General features: G+C 36.1%; 3 protein-coding genes across 3 annotated transcripts; 1 reads left to right on the plus strand and 2 right to left on the minus strand.

Moving 5' to 3' along the window:
* Nucleotides 1–326: 326 nt before the first annotated feature.
* On the minus strand, nt 327–2,740 carry LOC130744810 (uncharacterized). Its single transcript, XM_057596963.1, has 5 exons — nt 2,347–2,740; nt 1,927–2,236; nt 1,760–1,843; nt 727–1,699; nt 327–512 (listed from the first exon to the last, which is right to left on the minus strand). Exons 1-5 carry the CDS (start codon nt 2,738–2,740, stop codon nt 327–329), a joined length of 1,947 nt encoding a protein of 648 aa, XP_057452946.1.
* A 2,057-nt stretch (nt 2,741–4,797) lies between these two features.
* On the plus strand, nt 4,798–12,619 carry LOC130746331 (CBL-interacting serine/threonine-protein kinase 9). Its single transcript, XM_057598923.1, has 15 exons — nt 4,798–5,060; nt 6,237–6,299; nt 8,413–8,484; nt 8,594–8,701; nt 8,836–8,910; nt 9,368–9,421; nt 9,511–9,636; nt 9,742–9,831; nt 10,068–10,190; nt 10,378–10,485; nt 11,029–11,151; nt 11,275–11,331; nt 11,752–11,826; nt 12,090–12,162; nt 12,307–12,619. Exons 1-14 carry the CDS (start codon nt 4,878–4,880, stop codon nt 12,147–12,149), a joined length of 1,317 nt encoding a protein of 438 aa, XP_057454906.1. The 5' UTR covers nt 4,798–4,877; the 3' UTR covers nt 12,150–12,162; nt 12,307–12,619.
* Nucleotides 12,620–12,767: 148 nt separating this feature from the next.
* Nucleotides 12,768–19,271, minus strand: LOC130746330 (probable L-gulonolactone oxidase 6). Its single transcript, XM_057598922.1, has 4 exons — nt 18,508–19,271; nt 14,187–14,442; nt 13,809–13,910; nt 12,768–13,708 (listed from the first exon to the last, which is right to left on the minus strand). Exons 1-4 carry the CDS (start codon nt 19,198–19,200, stop codon nt 12,999–13,001), a joined length of 1,761 nt encoding a protein of 586 aa, XP_057454905.1. The 5' UTR covers nt 19,201–19,271; the 3' UTR covers nt 12,768–12,998.
* Between the last annotated feature and the right edge of the window lie 911 nt (nt 19,272–20,182).

A 20,182-nucleotide genomic window follows, 5' to 3' on the forward strand; every position in this document is an offset into this window, starting at 1 on the left:
TACATAGGAAAGACACATATACGCCCTTAGTGAAGTGCGTTAGTCGCGCCGTTACAAAGTGCGTGATATGATTCGCTCTTTATAAAGGCGTTACCATCTCACACTGGGAGTGCGTTGGTCACGCAGTTCCATAGTGCGAGATTTTGCAGAACATTGTCAGAAACAAACAGAAACAGAAACTCCAACAGAAACAGAAACTTTAACACAACAGAAACAAAAACTAAGTTACATTATAAACTTCAAGTTAAATCTTACATTATAATCTGTGATTGATACATTACAACTAATATGAAAATTTGCAAATGGACTATTACAACATCACGAAACTAATCTTCAGCAAGATTTATGATTCCATCGACCTTATGTATGTCTACATTTGCCTCTCGGGAGAGTTTGTTGAACAGGGTCATGCGATCCAGGTATGGTAGCTGCCAACCACGAGCTTCAACAGTACAATGATACATCCATTGTAGATTAACCGTTGGCAAAGGAAAGTCACTTGAAATAAGTACCTACAAAATGATCAATTATATTGTTAAGTATCTGATAAAGTTCATGTAATGTTAGGTAAATTCATACTAAATGTAATATTGATCAATACTTTCACCCAGTGGTTGTTGTTGACAAGGAGTAAACATAAAATATGGTGCTCTGACGGATGTAGCACTGGACCGGTGATAGGGAAGTAGGTGGCGCCCCCCGATTCGACAAGGTCACGAACACAACCTGGTACATCGTAGCAACAATGTAGCCCCTATCCGACACGCATAACCACTTCTCCTCCGTTACATACTCATTTGGAGCAAGATGCAAGTCTTGTAGTACTTTTTCGTAATGTTTGTCGGTGCCATACATACCATGATAAACACCTTGCCGTAATGTAAGCTCCTTTATCATGTCTTCTCGGACTTGACGCCAATTTTGTTCTCCCTTACCCATCAAGGAATAAATGCATCTATATCCACAATTGTCATCATCTTCAACATTGTGAATGTCAAGGACATATTCACGGAGGAATTCGAGCACTTCATGGATGTAGTTGGCCGAGTAAACTTTGCCTTTCGGGTGTTGTGGCGGGTGCTGTGGCGGGAGCTGAGTTGACTTGCTTGATATCCTCTTGCTTCTCTTCTTAGGTGCAGATTGCTTCGAAGGAATGCTCTTCCGTTTTGCCGACCGGGTCTTACGCCCCTTGCCTTGTGGAGCTGATGAGTTGCTAGCTTGCTTTGACCCATGTAATGCATCAACATTCTCCCAAGCACAAGGAATGCGTCTGGTAGAACCCTTAGGTTCATTGGGCCGACCCCTTGTAGGCAACTTGTTTGGAGGAGGACACATAGAAGTCTGATCCGGGTATGCAATCTCCCGAAGCCTCTCTTTGATAGCTTGTCTTCTCGAAACATTAGCTTCTTCAAACATCTTTGCAATGACCTCTAACTCTGTTGCAATCCTCAATCCCAAAACAGGTTGAGATTCATCAGGTGCAGATGTTGATGTAAGCCTCCTCCAATGTTGGTCCACTGCCGTCAATGGAATAGTGGTCATCATACCAAGGCGACATGAACAAGGTAGGCTGTGTGTCCTCCTGATAGTGTAGCCGCATTTTCCAACGCGCGTTTTCTCCTTTGCGATCAACATGAGGGCATATCTTGATACTACACCACGCAGGTTGTCGTACAACTTGTCCTTAAATGTATGCTCTCTGATGAAGATACTTGCCTAAAAAGCAGCATTAATCCTTGTATGCTGGAGAAGTGTGCACCTGTTCATAGTTGCCCAAGTCGCACACATGTCACTCTTGCTATCTTTGATGCACGCTTTCAGTTTTGCGTGTGCACCTTCAACCCTGTGCAAAGTTATAACGTGAACATTAATACATACTTAATGAATGTAGCAAATTTATTGAAATGTCAGTGTCTAAGAATGTACCTGTTAGTAGTTGTGTTACCCATGTGTATATAACGGTCAATCGCATACTTCACAAACTTGTGCTTAAATGGCAACCAAGTTTCCTTAATGTAATTCATGAGGTCAGAGTGCTCCCCAACAAGTGAACGTAAGAAGTCCATGCCTGCATTAAATTCCTCCGCTGACTCGGCATACATGACTCTATTCCATGCGTCCCCGACATCATCCCACATCTCCTTGTCTTGGATAGTGAGCTTGCACTTTGCCTTCACACACTTAGCAATATGGAATTGGCATAGCAAGTGAGTTGCTGTAGGGAATGTGGCTGTAACTGCGTTCATCAAAGCAATGTCTTTGTCAGTAACCATGACTTTAGGCATGTCCTCTTCTCTAAGTAGCAACCCCTTAGTTTTTTAAGTGTCCATGCAACTTCAGGTTCACGTTCATTGCACATGTAGCCAAAACCGATGGTGTATGTGAATGCAACTGATGTCATGCCAACCATCTCCAGCAATGGTATCCTATACTTGTTGGTCTTGTACGTGCTATCAAGCAAGACAACAGTAGGAAATTGACTGAACAGGTGGATGGAAACTGGATGGGCCCAAAATAAGGACCGGATCACCGTGGAACCCTCTTCAGTTCTGGACCAGTGCATGTACCTGTCTTCCTCTAACAACCTCATCAAGTGCTGCATCTCTGACAATTGTCTCCTCTTGGCCCTAATGTGTGCCATCCGCTCATTGTACACTTGCCTTATGGTAGTCTGATTCTGAGGGTTGGAATTCTTCAATGCCAGCAACATGTTACCCGGCTTCACTCTATTGTCAACCATTTTACCAACCATATCCTTTTATTGACTTGTAAGGCGACCGACATAGGCATGACCAACCAGAGTCTCGGCTGGCTGATGGTTGTGGTCGCCACGTACTACAGTCAACCTCCACAAACCATCTTCTGATGTGTATCTCGCCTTGAGCCTGAACGACCAATCACATTTCTTGGTTCATGTCCCCTTCCGCGCCAACACAGACTTGTACGGTTTGTACTTGCCGCTCATCTCGCACACCAAAATAGCCAACTGTCTGCCTTTACTCCCACGACCCTTGCTCCCACAATCAGACCTTCTAATAATGATCACAAAGCCTAGTCGCTTTCCTACACTCTTAGCCCAATCCAAAAGCTCCTCCCGAGTAGCAAAAACCTACAAAATATTAACACATATACGCATCACATATAAATTCAACTTATTTGACATAAACTCACTCATTGGTTATGAAAATACTCAGTCTGTGGTAAATTGTTTTGTGTAGTCCACTGCAATTGGCACATCACGTCGATCTTCTACATTGGCTAATTGTCTTTCTTGTGGCATGTCCACTTCATATGACTCAGGGAGACTCATCCTAAAATGCAAAACAAAAATTGCAAATTGTTTACTGTTTCCGTTACAGGCCAGAACTGTATTAATCGCACGTTGAACGCGCGTCACCGATGCACTTTATAAGTGCGACAGCGACGCGGTTTAACAATGCGTCGGGATAATAATAACAGATAAACACACTCTTAGTGTATGACTCGGTCTCACATTCAGGGTGCGACCTTGACGCACACAAAGAGTACGGTGCTCACGCTGAATGGAAGTGCGATAAATCTAAATCGGAATTAGAGTGCAGTACCTTCACAGATGACGACGACAACGAGGGATGAGAAGTCAAGTGAGGACGACGACGACGACGATGGTGTTGGTTGAGGACGACGGCGACGGTGGCGTGGGTGGTGGAGGCGGTGGCCGGCAACAATGTGGGAAGTTGAGAGTGGGTTTGGAAGAAGAAAGAGAATGTGGTGAGAGGGGGGTGAGGAGGGGGGGTTTCAACAAAGCATTAGGAAGAAGGTGAGGATGGAGGGAGGGGTATTTTTCAAATTTTTTATTTTCATTAAGGGTATTTTTGACATTTCTTATATTTTTGGGGGTCTAAATAGCTATCGGGGGGTCTGAATAACACTTCCCTAAGGCAAAACGCGACCAATAATCATCCAAAACCAATGTATATTGTCCGGAATACCAGTCCACTCTTTTTTGTTTTTTCTTTGGTCGTTTGTATAGCCCAAATCTGATCTATATATTTTTGCGCTTGGGCCTCCATTTGACAAAACCAAATATTTATGACTTTTAGCAGGCCTTGTGATGCAAATTAGATCCGTATCACTGTTTTGATATTTCCTTTCTGGTGCCACAATTAATTGTGTAAGGAATTCTACTTTATGTTTCTTTAGATTAAAATATTATTAATTTTTCTCACTTGCATAATATGTGTAGTATGATTGGATGGGTAATAGCAAATATAAATATATGTAGTATGGTAGTACCTGAGTAATAGTAAAATAAGAAATCATAGTTAGAGTAAAATATGTATCATTTTTTTATGAATTCCTTAACAGGTGCAAAAATAGTGTTTAAAAAACTAAAATAAGGGATTGAGGTTGGAAATGCTCTTAAGACACTATTTTTTTTTCTTTAGCTATCTTTTTTTTAATCTCACCACATACATATCACATCTATCTTTAATCTCCACCAGTTTCTTCCATCTCTTTAGTGTCGACCTCATTTGAGTTTTATTGTACAATTTAATTATGAAATAAGACAGCAAATGAAGAACATAGAAGTTCTCCCTACGTGGGATTCCTATCCATCCACTAAAAAGGAATAGGATAGGAGTGGAGGAATGCATGCAGAGGCAAGGGAACAACACATGGTTTGTTTGTGATGTTTTTGTCCTCACATGAATGAATTAATCAAAACCGCATGTAATGTAACATGGGTCCCACACCCACCTCAACTCTGTCCCCACACGTTTCAAACACGCATATACCCTCTCTCTATCCCCGCCCCATTCGTCACCGTCACCTTCATCTTCCGTTTCCAAACCCAATTCAATTCATTCATCAACAGCAACAACGGTGGTTGCAGAATGAGCAGCGCCGCGAAGGCACCGAGAGCTCGAACCAGAGTGGGGAAATACGAGCTGGGGAAAACCATTGGCGAAGGAAGCTTTGCGAAGGTCAAGTTCGCCAAGAACGTGCAAACTGGTGCCCATGTTGCCATCAAAATCCTCGACCGCAACCATGTCCTCCGCCACAACATGATGGAACAGGCACGTCTTCTTCATTCCAATTTAATCTGTTTCAGATCACCCCAATTGTTACTTCTATCTTCACATTAACTGTCTGTCTGTCTGGTTGGACTTTGGATTAACATTATAGTAGAATTGACAACAGAATTGATTCTATTAAAATTGGGTAAACATGAGATGTGGTATATGGTTTTGAATGTTTTTTTTTTGAGAAATCAGAAAAATGATTTTTACATAATACTAGTCTTATAAAACTTAGTATTGATTATGTTTAACTCGGAATAACTATTTGTGGTTGCAAGTGAATCTAATTTTTATCCATGAAATCAATTTTTATTGATACATTCAAATATTATTTTCAACTGGTTAGAATTAATTTTATTCAGCTAGTATTTATTTGCTTCCCAAATGTTCTTTTAGTGAACTGGGGCCAAGCTCAAAGGCAAAGACTAAACTTAGGGCATGTGAGTGGTGTTAGAGTAAAGTCTCCATGGTCGTCCCTCTTATATTGGATTGCTAAGTGATTGCGATCAGTTACTTCCCATTAATGTGTTGTCAAGCTTTGCTACTAAGCTTTCAACCAATGAAGTTGAGCAACCCGGGGATGACCCTTCATGTCCATGCATATTTGTAATGACGATATTGGGTTCGAAGGAACAAGGTTTTTAATAACTGCCCCGTCATGGCCCAGCAGGGGCCTTGAAAAGGGGCTGTGTAATGTGCTCACGTTGAGTCCAGGGGGATCATAGCCCTCCATGCCTACCAATATAAGTGCTTGTTAGTTGTTAGGCTTAAAGTATGTGACTTCTTCCCACTCATTTATCTAGGTGCTTTGTTAAGTTTATGTCGAGTCTTGGAGGATAAGCAAACTTAGTCTAATTACTTCTCTCAATCTTTCCTCATTATTTTTTTCTCTTTCTTTTTATCAATCCCTTTTTATATTTTTATTTGGGGGCTTATATGCTTTTGGGATGTACAAGGATATTTTTAATTTCATTGTTTCTCAGTTAAATGAGTTTTAGGAATTAGGTTATTTGTTTATGAAGGAAAGTGTCTCAAAACATATTTTATTTTCTTATTTTCATACTTTTTGATAGGTAAACTAAGCATGATCTTAATTGTTCATGACAAATGCAGCTTTGTAATACATGCATTTATGCAAATATAATTTTGTTTTCTTGCCTTAAAAATATGCAGCTGAAGAAAGAAATCTCAACGATGAAGCTGATCAATCATCCAAACGTTATCAAAATATTTGAGGTATCACGCACTTTTCTGATTTTTCTTTCTCTGAATCAGAATTGCAGATGCTATTCTCTTTGAACTTGGGAGAAATTGATCTCTTGATTTTAGTTTTTTTTAACATCTCACTTCTCAGTCTCCATTAGTTTTTATTTCTCTTTTCTCAAGTTTCAAAAAAAAAAACTCTTTTTCTCAGGATAATGATACACGTGTTATACAATTATTTCTCTTATATCGACCACGTGACGTATCATTCATTGTTTTTTTTTAAATAAGCGTATCATATATATTTTTTACATCAGAAAACAAAGCGTATTATATTATCTACCAAAAAAATATTGCTTATGCTAGACTTTTATCATTTTTCTTTGACGGTGACTTTTATCATATTTAATATTGATTGATTGAAAAGAATTTAATTAAATATAGTTGTACAAAAAAAAAGTGTTAGTTACGTCTATGATTAATTGAAAAGAATTTAAATATAGTTGTACAAAAAAAGTGTTAATTACGTCTATGATTGATTGAAAAGAATTTAAATATTGTTGTACAAAAAAAGTGTTAATTACGTCGATCGAAACCGACTTAATCAACATAACCGTCGGTTCTGGCAACCGACGTAATTGCTTCCAGCGTTTGGTATAAAATGACGGTTAACAAGCAACCGTCACAACGACCAACGTATTATGAGAGGGAAGTAGCAGATCTGCGATATGAATCAAAATCAATTCGGAGAACCAGATCAAAACAATTTAGAATCAAAATCTCTTACGAGTACGAAGGTGAAGAGGAGAGATCGAAGACCAGATGCAGTGAAGAAGAGAGATCGAAGACCAGATGCGGTGAAGAAGAGAGACCGAAGACCAGATGCGGTGAAGAAGAGAGATTCAGACCATGGTTGGAACTTGGAAGAGAGAGAGCTCGAGATTCATGCCATGGTTGGAAGAGAGAGAGCTCGAGATTCATGCCATGGTTGGAAGAGAGAGAGAGAGAGCTCGAGATTCATGCCATGGTTGCAAGAGAGAGAGCTTGAGATTGAAGAGAGTGAACCCTAAGGTGGAAGAGAGTGAATGACAGCGTGGTAGAAGAGAGAGTGAAATTTTTATAAAAAAATAATTTACTTACGCCGGTTAAAACCGACATTATTTTAAATTAAACCGACGTAATCTTATAGTATTGTGGCGGTTGTATTGACCGACGTAAAATACATATAAAACAGCGGTTTCTGTTAACCGCCACAATTAACCGACGTAAAAGGAGCAATTTTTTGTAGTGATATATGGTTAGAGTGATTTAATCTAAATTTTATTTAGGGTTATTTTAACAACTCCCAATTAAATAAATTAATATATATGATAATATATACTTTGAATGAAAAAATATTTTAAAAGGTAATAATTTCTCTACAAGATCATTATTATCCATATTGTTGAGTGATACAATATATTTTTTACACCAAAAAGTATTGTTGATTGATTGAAAAAAAATTAAACTATTAAATAAAAAATTAAGAAAAAATAATATATTATGTTTTATTGTTGAATCATTATTTAGAAAGGAAATTGATATTGATTTATTTTTTTAATATGAAAATCATAATTAAAAAGAAATTTAATTTGAAGAAAAGAAGTATGTGATGCCACTTCCCTAAACTCATGTTGATTATCCGTATTTTTATATTTTCTTATTCTTATCCCGACCTTGAATTTTTTTATAGATTCTTTCATATTTTAATTTGGTCACCCAATAATAAAATCCTGGATGCGCCCCCAGTTAAACCTCGTCCACAAGAATTTAAACCAACCCTTCCCTTTGTAAGAGTACTAGTACCTATTTTCCATAAATGCATAGGTTTTTAGAGTAGATTGAAAGCATAGTTAAGCCATCATCTTACTTTAAGTTGGTGATAGATTGTAATATTAGTGCAAATTAACGACTGATTTAAGGAGGTAATTAACCTCAATTCCTAGAACACATACAGAAATTCAAATTCGAAGCAAATTTCGCATAGATAACATCTTATATCCCATGTTTCTGCAGTTAAATTGGAATTAGTCATTTCTTATGAACGATATGCTAGACTTGTAGTTACCACTCACAGATTCATTAACTATTCCCTGTTTAAGCATAGGTGATGGCAAGCAAAACGAAGATTTACATTGTATTGGAGTTGATCAAAGGGGGAGAACTATTTGACAAAATAGTAAGTTGGAGTGTATAATGTGGTGTTTATTAAGTAATAAGTACATTGATGTTTTGCTTGGATCATGAATCTAAAGAATTCACTTGTTGCCTCGTAATTTGATTTCTAGGCTAGACATGGAAGACTTAAAGAGGATGAAGCAAGAAGTAATTTCCAACAACTAATCAATGCAGTTGATTACTGCCATAGTAGAGGCGTGTATCACCGCGACCTGAAGGTCTTTCAACTTTTTTAATACTCCATTTTCCCTGTAATTTAATTATTTGATTGTTTGGGGGGAGCAGGAATCAACATTGTTTTCGCTTCTAAAGAAAAATTAAGAATCAGACTCATATTCACATTAATTTGCAGCCTGAGAATCTTCTTCTGGACTCTAGTGGTGTTCTTAAAGTTTCAGATTTTGGACTGAGTACGTATTCACAGCAGGTAAGATGATGTCTCTTCTGTACTATCAGCATGTGTGCATGTTATGGATTTTTGATTTAGTGCACTTGCTGCTCCAAGTTATAATAAGTATTAAAAACACCACAACACAATTGGATTCCTTCTACTGTCTCAGTTAAGTTATTCCAAAAACAATTAGCAGCCTATCAAATATCAATCAATGCTAGGTTCCCTTATCATAGTTTATTGATGGAACAAGATTGTTATGGATTGAATTGACATAATTAATTGTTAGACCACATTTTCGGTTAATAACTTGATGTCGGATTTTATTTTGGATGTTCTTTCATTTAAGTATGTTTTACTACCTAGTCTTTTGCCCTTTGTTGTTTTGAAACTGTCTCATCTTCACTCTCATTTCAGCTATCTAGTATATAGGTAGTTCATTTGCATAAACTTAGGACTCACCCTTGTTTAAATTCTTAATTATTTATTGCAGGAGAATGAACTCCTCCGCACTGCTTGTGGAACTCCAAATTATGTTGCTCCTGAGGTACTTACTATCTCTTTGTGGATAACATGAAAGACTAGATTCGCCGTTCAAACTGAAGTAAATTTTATGTGGTGTGCCATTTGTATCAGGTTCTTAATGATAGAGGTTATGTTGGTTCTACATCTGATATCTGGTCCTGTGGAGTCATTCTCTTTGTACTTATGGCTGGTTACTTGCCGTTTGATGAGCCAAATCATGTGGCACTGTACAGAAAAGTAAGTAACTTCAGACTATAATCCATGAGAATAAAAAGTGAAAAGAGTTGCTTATTTCACATGGTTGGCCTTATGGGGGGACAAAATCTATAACATATTTCTCAGATTAGCAGGGCTGAATTCACATGTCCATCTTGGTTTTCGCCTGAGGCTAAGAAGCTGCTGAAGTCTATTCTTGACCCAAACCCTCTAACTGTGAGTTCTGAGCCAAAAACTTTCTTACTTGTTACATTTTTTCTTTTCTGAGCCAAAAACTTTCTTACTTGTTACATGCATTCTTTTTCCTACTTAAGGTGCCCTTACCCTTCTATTTGTCTGATTCTGTTTAGTGTGATACTAATTCTGTAATTTACTCTTAAAATATATGTGGTTAAAGAACATCTTGCAGTTAGCTTATGCTTTCTCCTTTAATACTGGGTTGTTTTTTGCAGAGGATAAAAATTCCTGAAATCCTAGAAGATGAATGGTTCAAAAAAGGATACAAGCCACCATCTTTTAAAGAGGAAGAGGATATCAATGTAGATGATGTAGCTGCTGCTTTCAATGATTCTAAGGTAAAGAGTTTTTTCTCAGTATTTTATTCATCTCCTGCATGGAAAGCAACTAGCCTTGTGTAGATAACGGCTAAAAACATAACTTGTTTACTCTGATTAAAGGTTTTACTCATTATGATCAAGAAATACAAGAGTCTGCAGAATCTCTTTTAACATGTGTAATTTATTTATTCTCTTTGGTGTGTAGGAAAATCTTGTGACAGAGAGGAAAGAGAAACCCGAATCGATGAATGCTTTTGAGCTCATTTCAAGATCGCAAAGCTTCAATCTTGACAGTTTGTTTGAGAAGCAGATAGTATGTCCACGTTAGTTTTATGCTTTCCTCATTTATATGTCACTATTGTAGTTATTAGTTAACGGATTCAACTAATTGCTGTTAACTGTTGCTGTAAATAGTTGAGTCAGATTTTGTTAGTTAAGCTAGTTTGTTGCTGAGGCCTGAGGGGAAGTGATAGAAATACTATAAATATCGTTCATGTGTCTTACCCCATCATCTTAAGCTTTTTGGATAGTTGGTTCATGTCTTCATGACAATAGCTTAATAGTTATTTTAGCTATTAGTCCTGATCAATGTATACAAGAGACACTTCAGATCAATGAACTGCAAATTTCTCCCTCTCACACAGCATGTAAAAGTTGTGCTAACATTTCCAGTCATGTGGAAAATTGTGACCTATGTAATGTTTGGATCAAGTTTAGGTGGATCTATGTTTAATTAAGAGCCTGATCTTTATTCAATTGGTTCCTTTTAGTAATTGGCTAACAAAATAGTGATAATGAGATGTGAGTATTCTTTCTTGCTAATGATGCTTGTTTCCTCACTTTATATAATCTCAAGGCACAGGGGGTTGTAAAGCGCGAAACACATTTCACATCTCAGCGACCTGCAAATGAAATTATGTGTAAAATTGAGGAAGCTGTCAAGCCTTTGGGATTTAATGTTCACAAGAGAAATTATAAGGTAATAATATATCTCTGCATAAATAATTATAAGTAATGGTATGCTCTATCTATCCGCCAAGACCTATCTTTCATTTAATAATGATATAGAATACTCAGTCTCATCTTGATTTAAATTCCACAGATGAAGCTGCAAGGTGATAAGAGTGGAAGGAAGGGTCACCTTTCAGTGGCCACTGAGGTACTAAGTCATTCCATTATGATTGTAGTCTTTGTCTGTATGTACTCATTAGGTAACATATTGTTTGTGGGTATGAATGATAATTTCAACTTTTTTTTTTCTGTTGCCTTATTCATCTAATTGTTTAAAATTTAAATATTAATTATTTGATCAACTTCATACACCAAAAAGATGTATTGTTTAGTCTTTTGAGGCAAGTGTTCTGCACCTTAGGAGCTCGACTCTTTGTTATACCTGAAGACATAACACATAAATTTCACTCTTGGAAATGTAGATTGGACTATTGGAGCCTTTCAATTTTCAATATTACCTGATAACTTAAATTGTCAAAAGAAATGTGCAAGAGATTTACAATGTTTTCTTCCAACTTGTTTGATCTGACATAAGATGTATGGTGCAACTTGTCGCCTACTGTTACAGGTTTTCGAAGTGGCTCCCTCCTTGCACATGGTGGAGCTGCGAAAGACCGGGGGTGACACACTCGAGTTTCACAAGGCATGTGAACATTACTTTAGTTCTGACTTTTGATTTTTGGGGAGCAAGAAAAGAAATCTATCCATTTTTTTTAAACTTGGCATTGCTCATTTTCTTTAATTGAACCGACGTTTCTACTTCTGTTAACAAGTCATTAACTCGACCATTTTGTCACATCTGTTTCATTTCCTTTGTATTTTAAGGAAAGAACAACGACATCATGTCAATGTCAAAGTTATGTTGTTGTTGATTGACACTAACTTCATTCATTGATTCATATGCAGTTCTACAAAAACTTTTCATCAGGGTTGCAAGACATAGTGTGGCATCCTCAAGAAAAATAATGAAGAATTTTAGGTATCCCTTTTCTCTTTCTCTTCCTGCTATGTACTTTTTTACAATGGAAAACCACATAAGTTGTAGATTATTTTAGCCTTATCAGGTTCATTTGTTCACAATTCACTGATTATTTTGACCAATTATTTGTTTATTATCATGCAGGTGGTAAAGCTATTGTTCTGGTTCATGGAAGACATCATGCTTGGCTAAAGCTGGTGCATGTATTAGTTGGGAGAGTTTGGTTTAATTTCTGATAGAAGGAAAAGAATAGATCCTATGGAACATAGGCATATATTTCTTTCTACTTAGAAGTTAGAATATGTACTCAAAATATTTTATGAGCTTAATTCATTTCATCTCCTTTCTCATATAATTTCATTATATGCAACCCTGGACACCCAGATCCTCTGCTGCCTCTTCAACATAAAAAAGATCAACTAATTAATTTGATAAGTAATTTTTTTATTGAGGTTAATATTATCCATTGATTACAAGAATGAATGGTTAAAATTATGTAGGAGAGGGGCTGCAGAGAAGCATGGTGGAGAGGTTCCAAACAAGGATATACCCTCTTTCATCTCTAAACCCTAAACTCTAAAAACGTTTGAATTGCACATTCTGCGTAATTGACAATGCACTCCCATGTCATTTTTTTTTTGTCTCTGATAATGTATACATTGAACACATACAAATATTAAAATATAATCTTAAAAGATAAGCAGTGTCTCTAAAATATGTTGAAGTGAGTGATTGATGATGTATGAAGAATTACATATATAAATATTCTGTAAATATTATCTTTTCATAAGATTGTCAAATTTAATGCTTCTTTACCCTCAGAACTCAACACAGCCTTATTTTAAATGTGTACAAACCCTTGCTTCCTTGTAGACTTTCCCTGGTCTGCAGAAGTAGCCTTTACTTGGATTGCAGTGGCTATCCTGTGAGCAAATGCACAAACCTTCCAATGCACACCCATCCTTCACTATTGTCACACCTTCTTTCAGCCCAAGCACTTGATCAGTCCAAGTACTAGAGAAAAGCCCTTGTGAATCAAACTTCTCTTTCACCTTCAAAAACTTCCCAGCATTTTTATACTTATTAATCACTCCGCCAAATGCCAAGTTCCTATTCTTACCCCAATGAGGTAACCCTCCATACTTGAAAATCCCAAGCTGCTCAATCTCTTCAAGAATGTCTTCATAAAGCCTAGGAGTCATTGCATCCTTGCTTCGGTAGTACGTGATATCGAAGTCTAGAGCATCCTCTTGCTTCCCCAAGTAAGCACTTGAAGCCTTCACATAACGCATGAGAATTCCATTGTAATTCTCCATGCCACATAGTCCTTTAGGCACTAACTGAACTAGCTTCTGCACATCTTCAATGAAATTCTTCACAACAGATAAGCCAATGCTGAATGTGGTTTGGTGAAAGAACTCTCCTTTCACTCTTGAGTCCCAGGCACATGTTGTGAATTTTCCATCTTGAAGACTATCTAAGCATGACCCTGATGCCTGAACACGGTTCTGAAATCCAATTACAGGGTACCCTGTGAAAATTACACCTGCAATCAAGTACCAAATATTAATCAAACTTTATGAAATTGAAATTTTTGTCTCAGAGTAAAAAATAACTAATGTCATGATTTGGCACAATAAGAGCACCATTATTAGTAAGCCCATAAGCTGTGGTGAGGAGGGCACTCGTTGTTAACTTTGCAAGTCTGCACTTTCCATCAGCATCACTAGTGGATTCATGAAGATCCTCTGTAAAAACAGAGCCACATTTAAATTTCATTTTGATGTTTTCTTTTTAACTAGATGCTTGCAACAAGTGTTAAATTGAAGGATGAATGTTGTAATTTTTTGTGAATTTTAACTCGGTGCATGTTCAAATACACAGTAGAAAAACACGGTAAGCCAAAATTAATCATAGTGAACATAGCAATTTTTCTTAACTTTAGTGGCTATCGATAGTGATTTTGACTTCACCATGATTATCCATTGTATATCTAAACATGCAATCAATAAAGCTAAGCTGACCTGTGGATCTTATGAGAGCCAATTCAAGTGAAGGAGTGGGGCGAAAAGGGACAAAATCATAAAGACCATTGCCCGATGTACTCATGGGGACACGATCATCAACACGGTAGACAGCCTTGTGTTGACTTGGGTACCAAGTTATATCAGCAAACTCATGTTCATGTCCAAAAGCTGCTGCTTGGTCTCCCAAATCCGAATCATCTTTTGTCAAATAGGTGATGGACCGCTTGAAAAGTGGTTCGAGTTGCAGAGTAATCTACAAAAGTCATCATATAAACCCTTTGCATGATGAATGCACATTATAAAAAAAATCGTATGAAACAATTAATCAAACAGTTGGTGTGTGGAATTGGATATAATATTATCTATATTACAAACAAAATGAGCTCAGTGAACATCTCTCGACCAAAATGCCCAAGTTTAATCATTTGAGTGGAATTATCAATATAGAGTATGTTTGATCAATATATAAGTTTTTGCTTTGAACACCCAATAATAAGCTGATTAAGTGTGATTTTCATATACTCTGTCTCAAATTTTCTATCTTTAATATGAAAAATGAGAAATGACGACAGAGAATAAGGAAATTACATTGATCAAGTGACCAAGGTACATAATCAAATTCAAAACATTCAACAATGATATATGATACTCGACAACAAATAGAGAAAATAGATTAATATCAAAACTATTCAACTCAAGAATCAACTGAAAAGCAAACAAGACTTAGAATTTGAGCATTATCAATTGAATATGATTTTGGTGTTGTTGTGCTTAAAATAAATTGAAGGTGAATGCCGGCCATGGCGTATGCTAACAGTGCAATAATACCATCGACTTATACGATCTATGCTAATAATTACAATTTAGCATCATTGATGACAGCTAATGTGTTGTCTCTTCTTGAGTTATCTTAATCGACGTTAAATTGTGATGACTGACACAAAGTATTAGCTTGAAGTCATTCAACAGCAACCTTGACGTTGACGCTAAATATGGTATAGTGTTGGTTTTTTCTTGTTAGTGTTGACCTTTACTAATGAACACCTTTTTTTAGTGGTATTCTCATTCTCTGTCCATACATTCCTCTCACATCTTCGGCTCTATACTCGATCCCTGCTGTTATGGGTGGCAAAAGGGTCGGTGGCTTGATTAGACCAGACTTATTAAAAAGTGGGTCAGGCTAAACTAGTTCACTTTTGATATTTGGGTTAAAACTCCCAGCTGAACTCATATTTGGGTGGACTGGAGGGTTAGCCCACCCAAAACTAAAATAATTAAAATATAATATTTGAAGTGAAAAACATGAGTCGCAACTTTAAAAAAACATGAAATTAACATTAAAATAAAAATCCAAGAATAAAATTTGTCAAAACTCACAAGTTATCAAATTCTTAGTCAACCTATCATAAAGCAAATTCACAAGTTAAGCACAATCATTTAACAATTAGTATTAACTCTACTAATTGTTTATTATATCCACACTCCCCAAACACAATAATCTCACAAATAATACAAGTTTTTTTAGAAACACAAATAACACAAGTTACACAACCGTAATTTAACTTAAATGTCTTATTAAACAACACAACCAAAACTTGTCTTAAATGTCCTCACCATCATCCATTTCCATCATCATCATTTTTCTCATATAACATTTTATATTTTTATTGTATATAATATTAATAAACAAAAATTAATTCAGTATCTTTAATGCTTGACCGGTGGGATGGCCTGACCCACCTTAAATCAACTGACAAAAAAAAATGTACTTTTATGAGCTTCCCCCATCTACCCAATAGCAAAAGTTAATGGCAGGGAGCCATGCGGTTTGGAGATATTGGGTAGCTGTGCTGCTTTAGCTCTTATGGAATGGGGTGGGTTAATGGATTTTAATTACTTTCTAATCTTCCTTGGAAATTCGCTTTGGTTTTAAAAAGTGACACTCTTTTTCTTTCACTAGGTTTTTTCAAGGGGGTTTTTCCTAGTAAGGTTTTAATGAGGCTTTTTTTCTAAACCTTTCTCATAAGGAGGTAGTGGGTTAGCTTTGGTAGTAGAAGGGTACTTTTCATTGTATATGCTTGTAACTTAGTTTTTCTTCTTCTTTTTCTCTTGTGTTGGATTGAAATACCCCTTGTACTTCTTTTCAATATAATTCATATTGTTTATTAAAAAAAACCGATGAGTTTTCGCATATCAACCGATCTTGAAGATAATGTCAGTACACGCCTAAAGCTATAAATCCTGTGGCACACGTCTCAAACTATGTGGTTGCTGCTAGCTCGTTCATGAACAATCTTGCAAACTTTCCAACAAAATTGTTAATTATTTAAGAATTTATAATATTTTTATAATATCATTTTTGAATGTTTTTCTGAATATTAATGGACAATGATAAGAATTTAGCTGATCTTTTATATCTTTTGGTTGCACTCATAGAACGTGGAATAGCTGACTACACACCATTGCAGAAAGACATGGTTGGCCAATTTAAAATGTACATGTTCTGAGACATCTGTTCACCACATGTGAGACCAAAAATATACTTAATAATTTTATTTGTTTGCTACCTGATGGAACAATTGAAAAAGAAGCACAATAAGTGACTCAGAATATTTCATTTGCCTGTGTAGAGATCACCAATTTGCCCATATCACCAACTGTCTTCTAGCGGTTGGAAAAGAAGAAACTATATATATAACTACTTGTGCAGTAAACCGTGGGATCAACTTGTGTTATTTTTGTCAGCAGGTTACTCGTGTTTCGTTGGCGACTTGCAGGGAAATGAAGGAGAGGAGAGTCTTATTTTTAATAGTATCCTTTTTGGTACAATTTTTTAGTCCAGCATAAGTAATCCATAACTATATACATATATATATATATATATATAAAATATATGTATGTATAATATATTAATATGAGTTTATTTTTACATTAAAATGATTCATATACCACTAATATTTTATAGATATCAAGACACTTGCAATGGCAGTTTTTACTGCCACAAATTATAAAATTTATTTTTTTAATTAACTCTGCAGTTTGCTGTGGTTTTTATTTTAAGTGTCTAAATATCAAGCAGTAGTACACGAATTAGCTTTTTATTTAAATATTTAGATTACGTTCTAAGACTCATCCAAACTAAAGTGAAATAAAAATAATAATTTAGTACTAGATTTATAAAGTTAATACTAAGCAACTTAAACACACAAAGAAAACTTTACCTGTAATGTGAGGTTGTTTGGAAAGGAAATTTGAGAAAAGAGTAAGTTCTTTTCTTAACTAAGAGTATTATATAATATAATATTTATAATCATACATAAAGGAGTAGGATTTTAAGTTTATACTGACCTATAATCTTATATATATTATTTAAAAAATCTCTCAAATTAGAAAATATTTATTCAAAATAATGTTTTCAGCCTTTCCTACCTTTCCCTCCAAAACAAGTAAACAACCCCAAACTATTTCAATAACCAGTAATTATTTTCATAGATAGGCGTGTGTAATCCCCCACCAAAAACACAAAAGAAAATTAAATACAAAAATAAAGTATAAATAAAAAATCATTTTATATGTTGAGGTACTTATTTATTTAAACTACATGCAGACATTCCATCAAGAGACACCGAAAGTAATTAAGATATATTTGTATGGTCAAGTATTTCCCTTATTGTTTTGTTATGTAGGTGGTCCATGCTTGTTTAGGCCTTCGGGTTTTGGCACTACAAGTTATGAGTCTATTTCATAATTATTACAAGGATTTCCTTTCCTTGATGCTGATTTTGGTAAAGGACAGAAGACATTTAGGCTTTACTCTTTTGACTCATATCTCCTCTATTATATTCTTTAACGTGACCTATTGGTTAAAAACTACCCTTACTTTTCTTGTGTTGCCTTTTCTTTTCTCACTTATTCTTTTGCAATTTTTAGAAGAATGTTCAGCACATCCTTCACGTGAAACGTTTGGATCAATTGAGAACATTTTTGGTTGAAGCTGATTACAGTTCACCTAGCTAGTGAGGATTCAGATATAAAAAAATTATTAGAATTCAAATTAGGCGTAACTCTACCTGAAAGTTTAGCTTAGAGATGGATGTTGTTGTATCTTAAAGACTTGTTCGGTTATATTTCTAGTTAATGAGTAATTTCTAAAAAAATAAAGAGAAAAACAATGAAGCAAACAAAGTTCGATACTAGTGACTTATGAGTCACACTCTCGAAAGATTTTTGGCTTCTGCCGGAGTCGAAATTGCAAGAACAATTTAATGCACTAAACAAAAATTAAAAAGAGCTTGGCAACCTCAAAGAAAGATCATACCTGTGAAATAACTCCCAGCACACCTAGTGACACTTTAGCTGCATTGAAATCTTCATGTTGTTCATTCAGAACCTCAACCTTAGCATACCCATCTTCAGGACCTGCAGGCCTAACAATCCTAATCTCCAACGCATGATCATGAACAGAGCTTCCTCTCCCCCATAATGAGCTTCCATGAGCACCTGTTCCCATAAGGCCACCAATTGTCAAGCCCAACCAATATGGGGCATAAGGCAAAGCCAAATTCCCCTTTGCAGCCTCATTGATTATCATCTTCATTGTAACTCCACTCTCCACCGTCATTGTCTTTGCTCCCACATCAACCTTCAACACTTTGTTGAGATACTTGGTGCTTATCAGCAACCCATTTTGGCCTTCAGGGCACACCAGCTTCGGAATGCTGTGGGAAAAACGGGTAGCAACTTTCATCTTGTTCTTGTTTCTGGTTGCTGATGCAACCATTGACACAAGTTCCAACTCTGTAGTTGGGTACAAAACTTGAGAAGCTTGGCAGATGGTTCTGTCAGGGAACATGCCATAGGAGTTTGTGATGGTGCAGCTTGTGTTCTGTGATGAAGAGCACTTGATTGGATCCTCTGGTGGAGTGCAAAGCACAATAGAGAAAAACAGAGTTAATGCGAAGGCTTTTTGTGATATCCTCATCCCCCCTAGCTTCAAGCATAACAAAGGCATGGTTGGTATGTTCTAAGACCATATAGTTTTGTGTATCATGTTTATGTAGCTGTTTTGCTATGTGAGGAGTAGAGGGCAAGGAAACTAGTACATAGCTTTAATTGTTTTAGATTTACTTTATAAAAAAATTGGTGCAACATTTCGACCGCCGACGACAATGACTAACTAACTCACTGCAAGTACTTGCATTAAGCGATAATCAGTAAACCATAAAATGTACTTCATTTTTAGAGGTGAGGATTTAACCATCTACTTGATAATTAAGAGATAAATTAAGTAATCCGCAAGCCACAGCTAACTTATTTATTTGTAAATAGTTAATAGTGCTTATTTGTTATTAAAGAAGGATGCTTCTGTATTTGATACACCGTACACGTGACTAGTGGGTCATGACTGTTTTAACTTGAAATGATGGACTTTTGTTTGTTTGGCATTGATTCAAGCAGCTGAAAACACACCTGTCCTTTACTTGACATATAAAATAAGGAAAACAATTTAAAGATTAATAAAACTACAGCTAAACTTTTAATCTTTGCTCAGTGGTCAGTGCTGCCTTTGAGCTGAAGGGTTGAAATGTATGCTGCTGGGAAATGATCTTCCACTTTGGCCACTTACTCATTGTTGAAGCCAACACACACATCCACACCACACCAGGCGTATTTAATTTCAACAGATTCTTGCCACTTCTATGGTGTTTATTGTCAGTGGAGACCTTATGAAATCTGCATAATATTTATGTGTGCCAGGAATTCTGATATATATATATATATATATATATATTTAACTCCTTGTATTTTATTTTTATGGACTGTGGCGTCAGATTCATGTCATTCGTTGCTCTTCAGTCTTCTTTACATTGTTCCCCGTTTCTTTATTACTTTAAATTTTAATTATAACAAGCTGGAATTTGGAGTATGACAGCTAAATAATTGAAGGAAACTGCCAAATGTATTGACAGTGTGTAAAATACTTAGTGTTTAAT

Source organism: Lotus japonicus, chromosome 3 (assembly GCF_012489685.1).
Source record: "Lotus japonicus ecotype B-129 chromosome 3, LjGifu_v1.2".
Lineage (NCBI taxonomy): Eukaryota > Viridiplantae > Streptophyta > Magnoliopsida > Fabales > Fabaceae > Lotus > Lotus japonicus.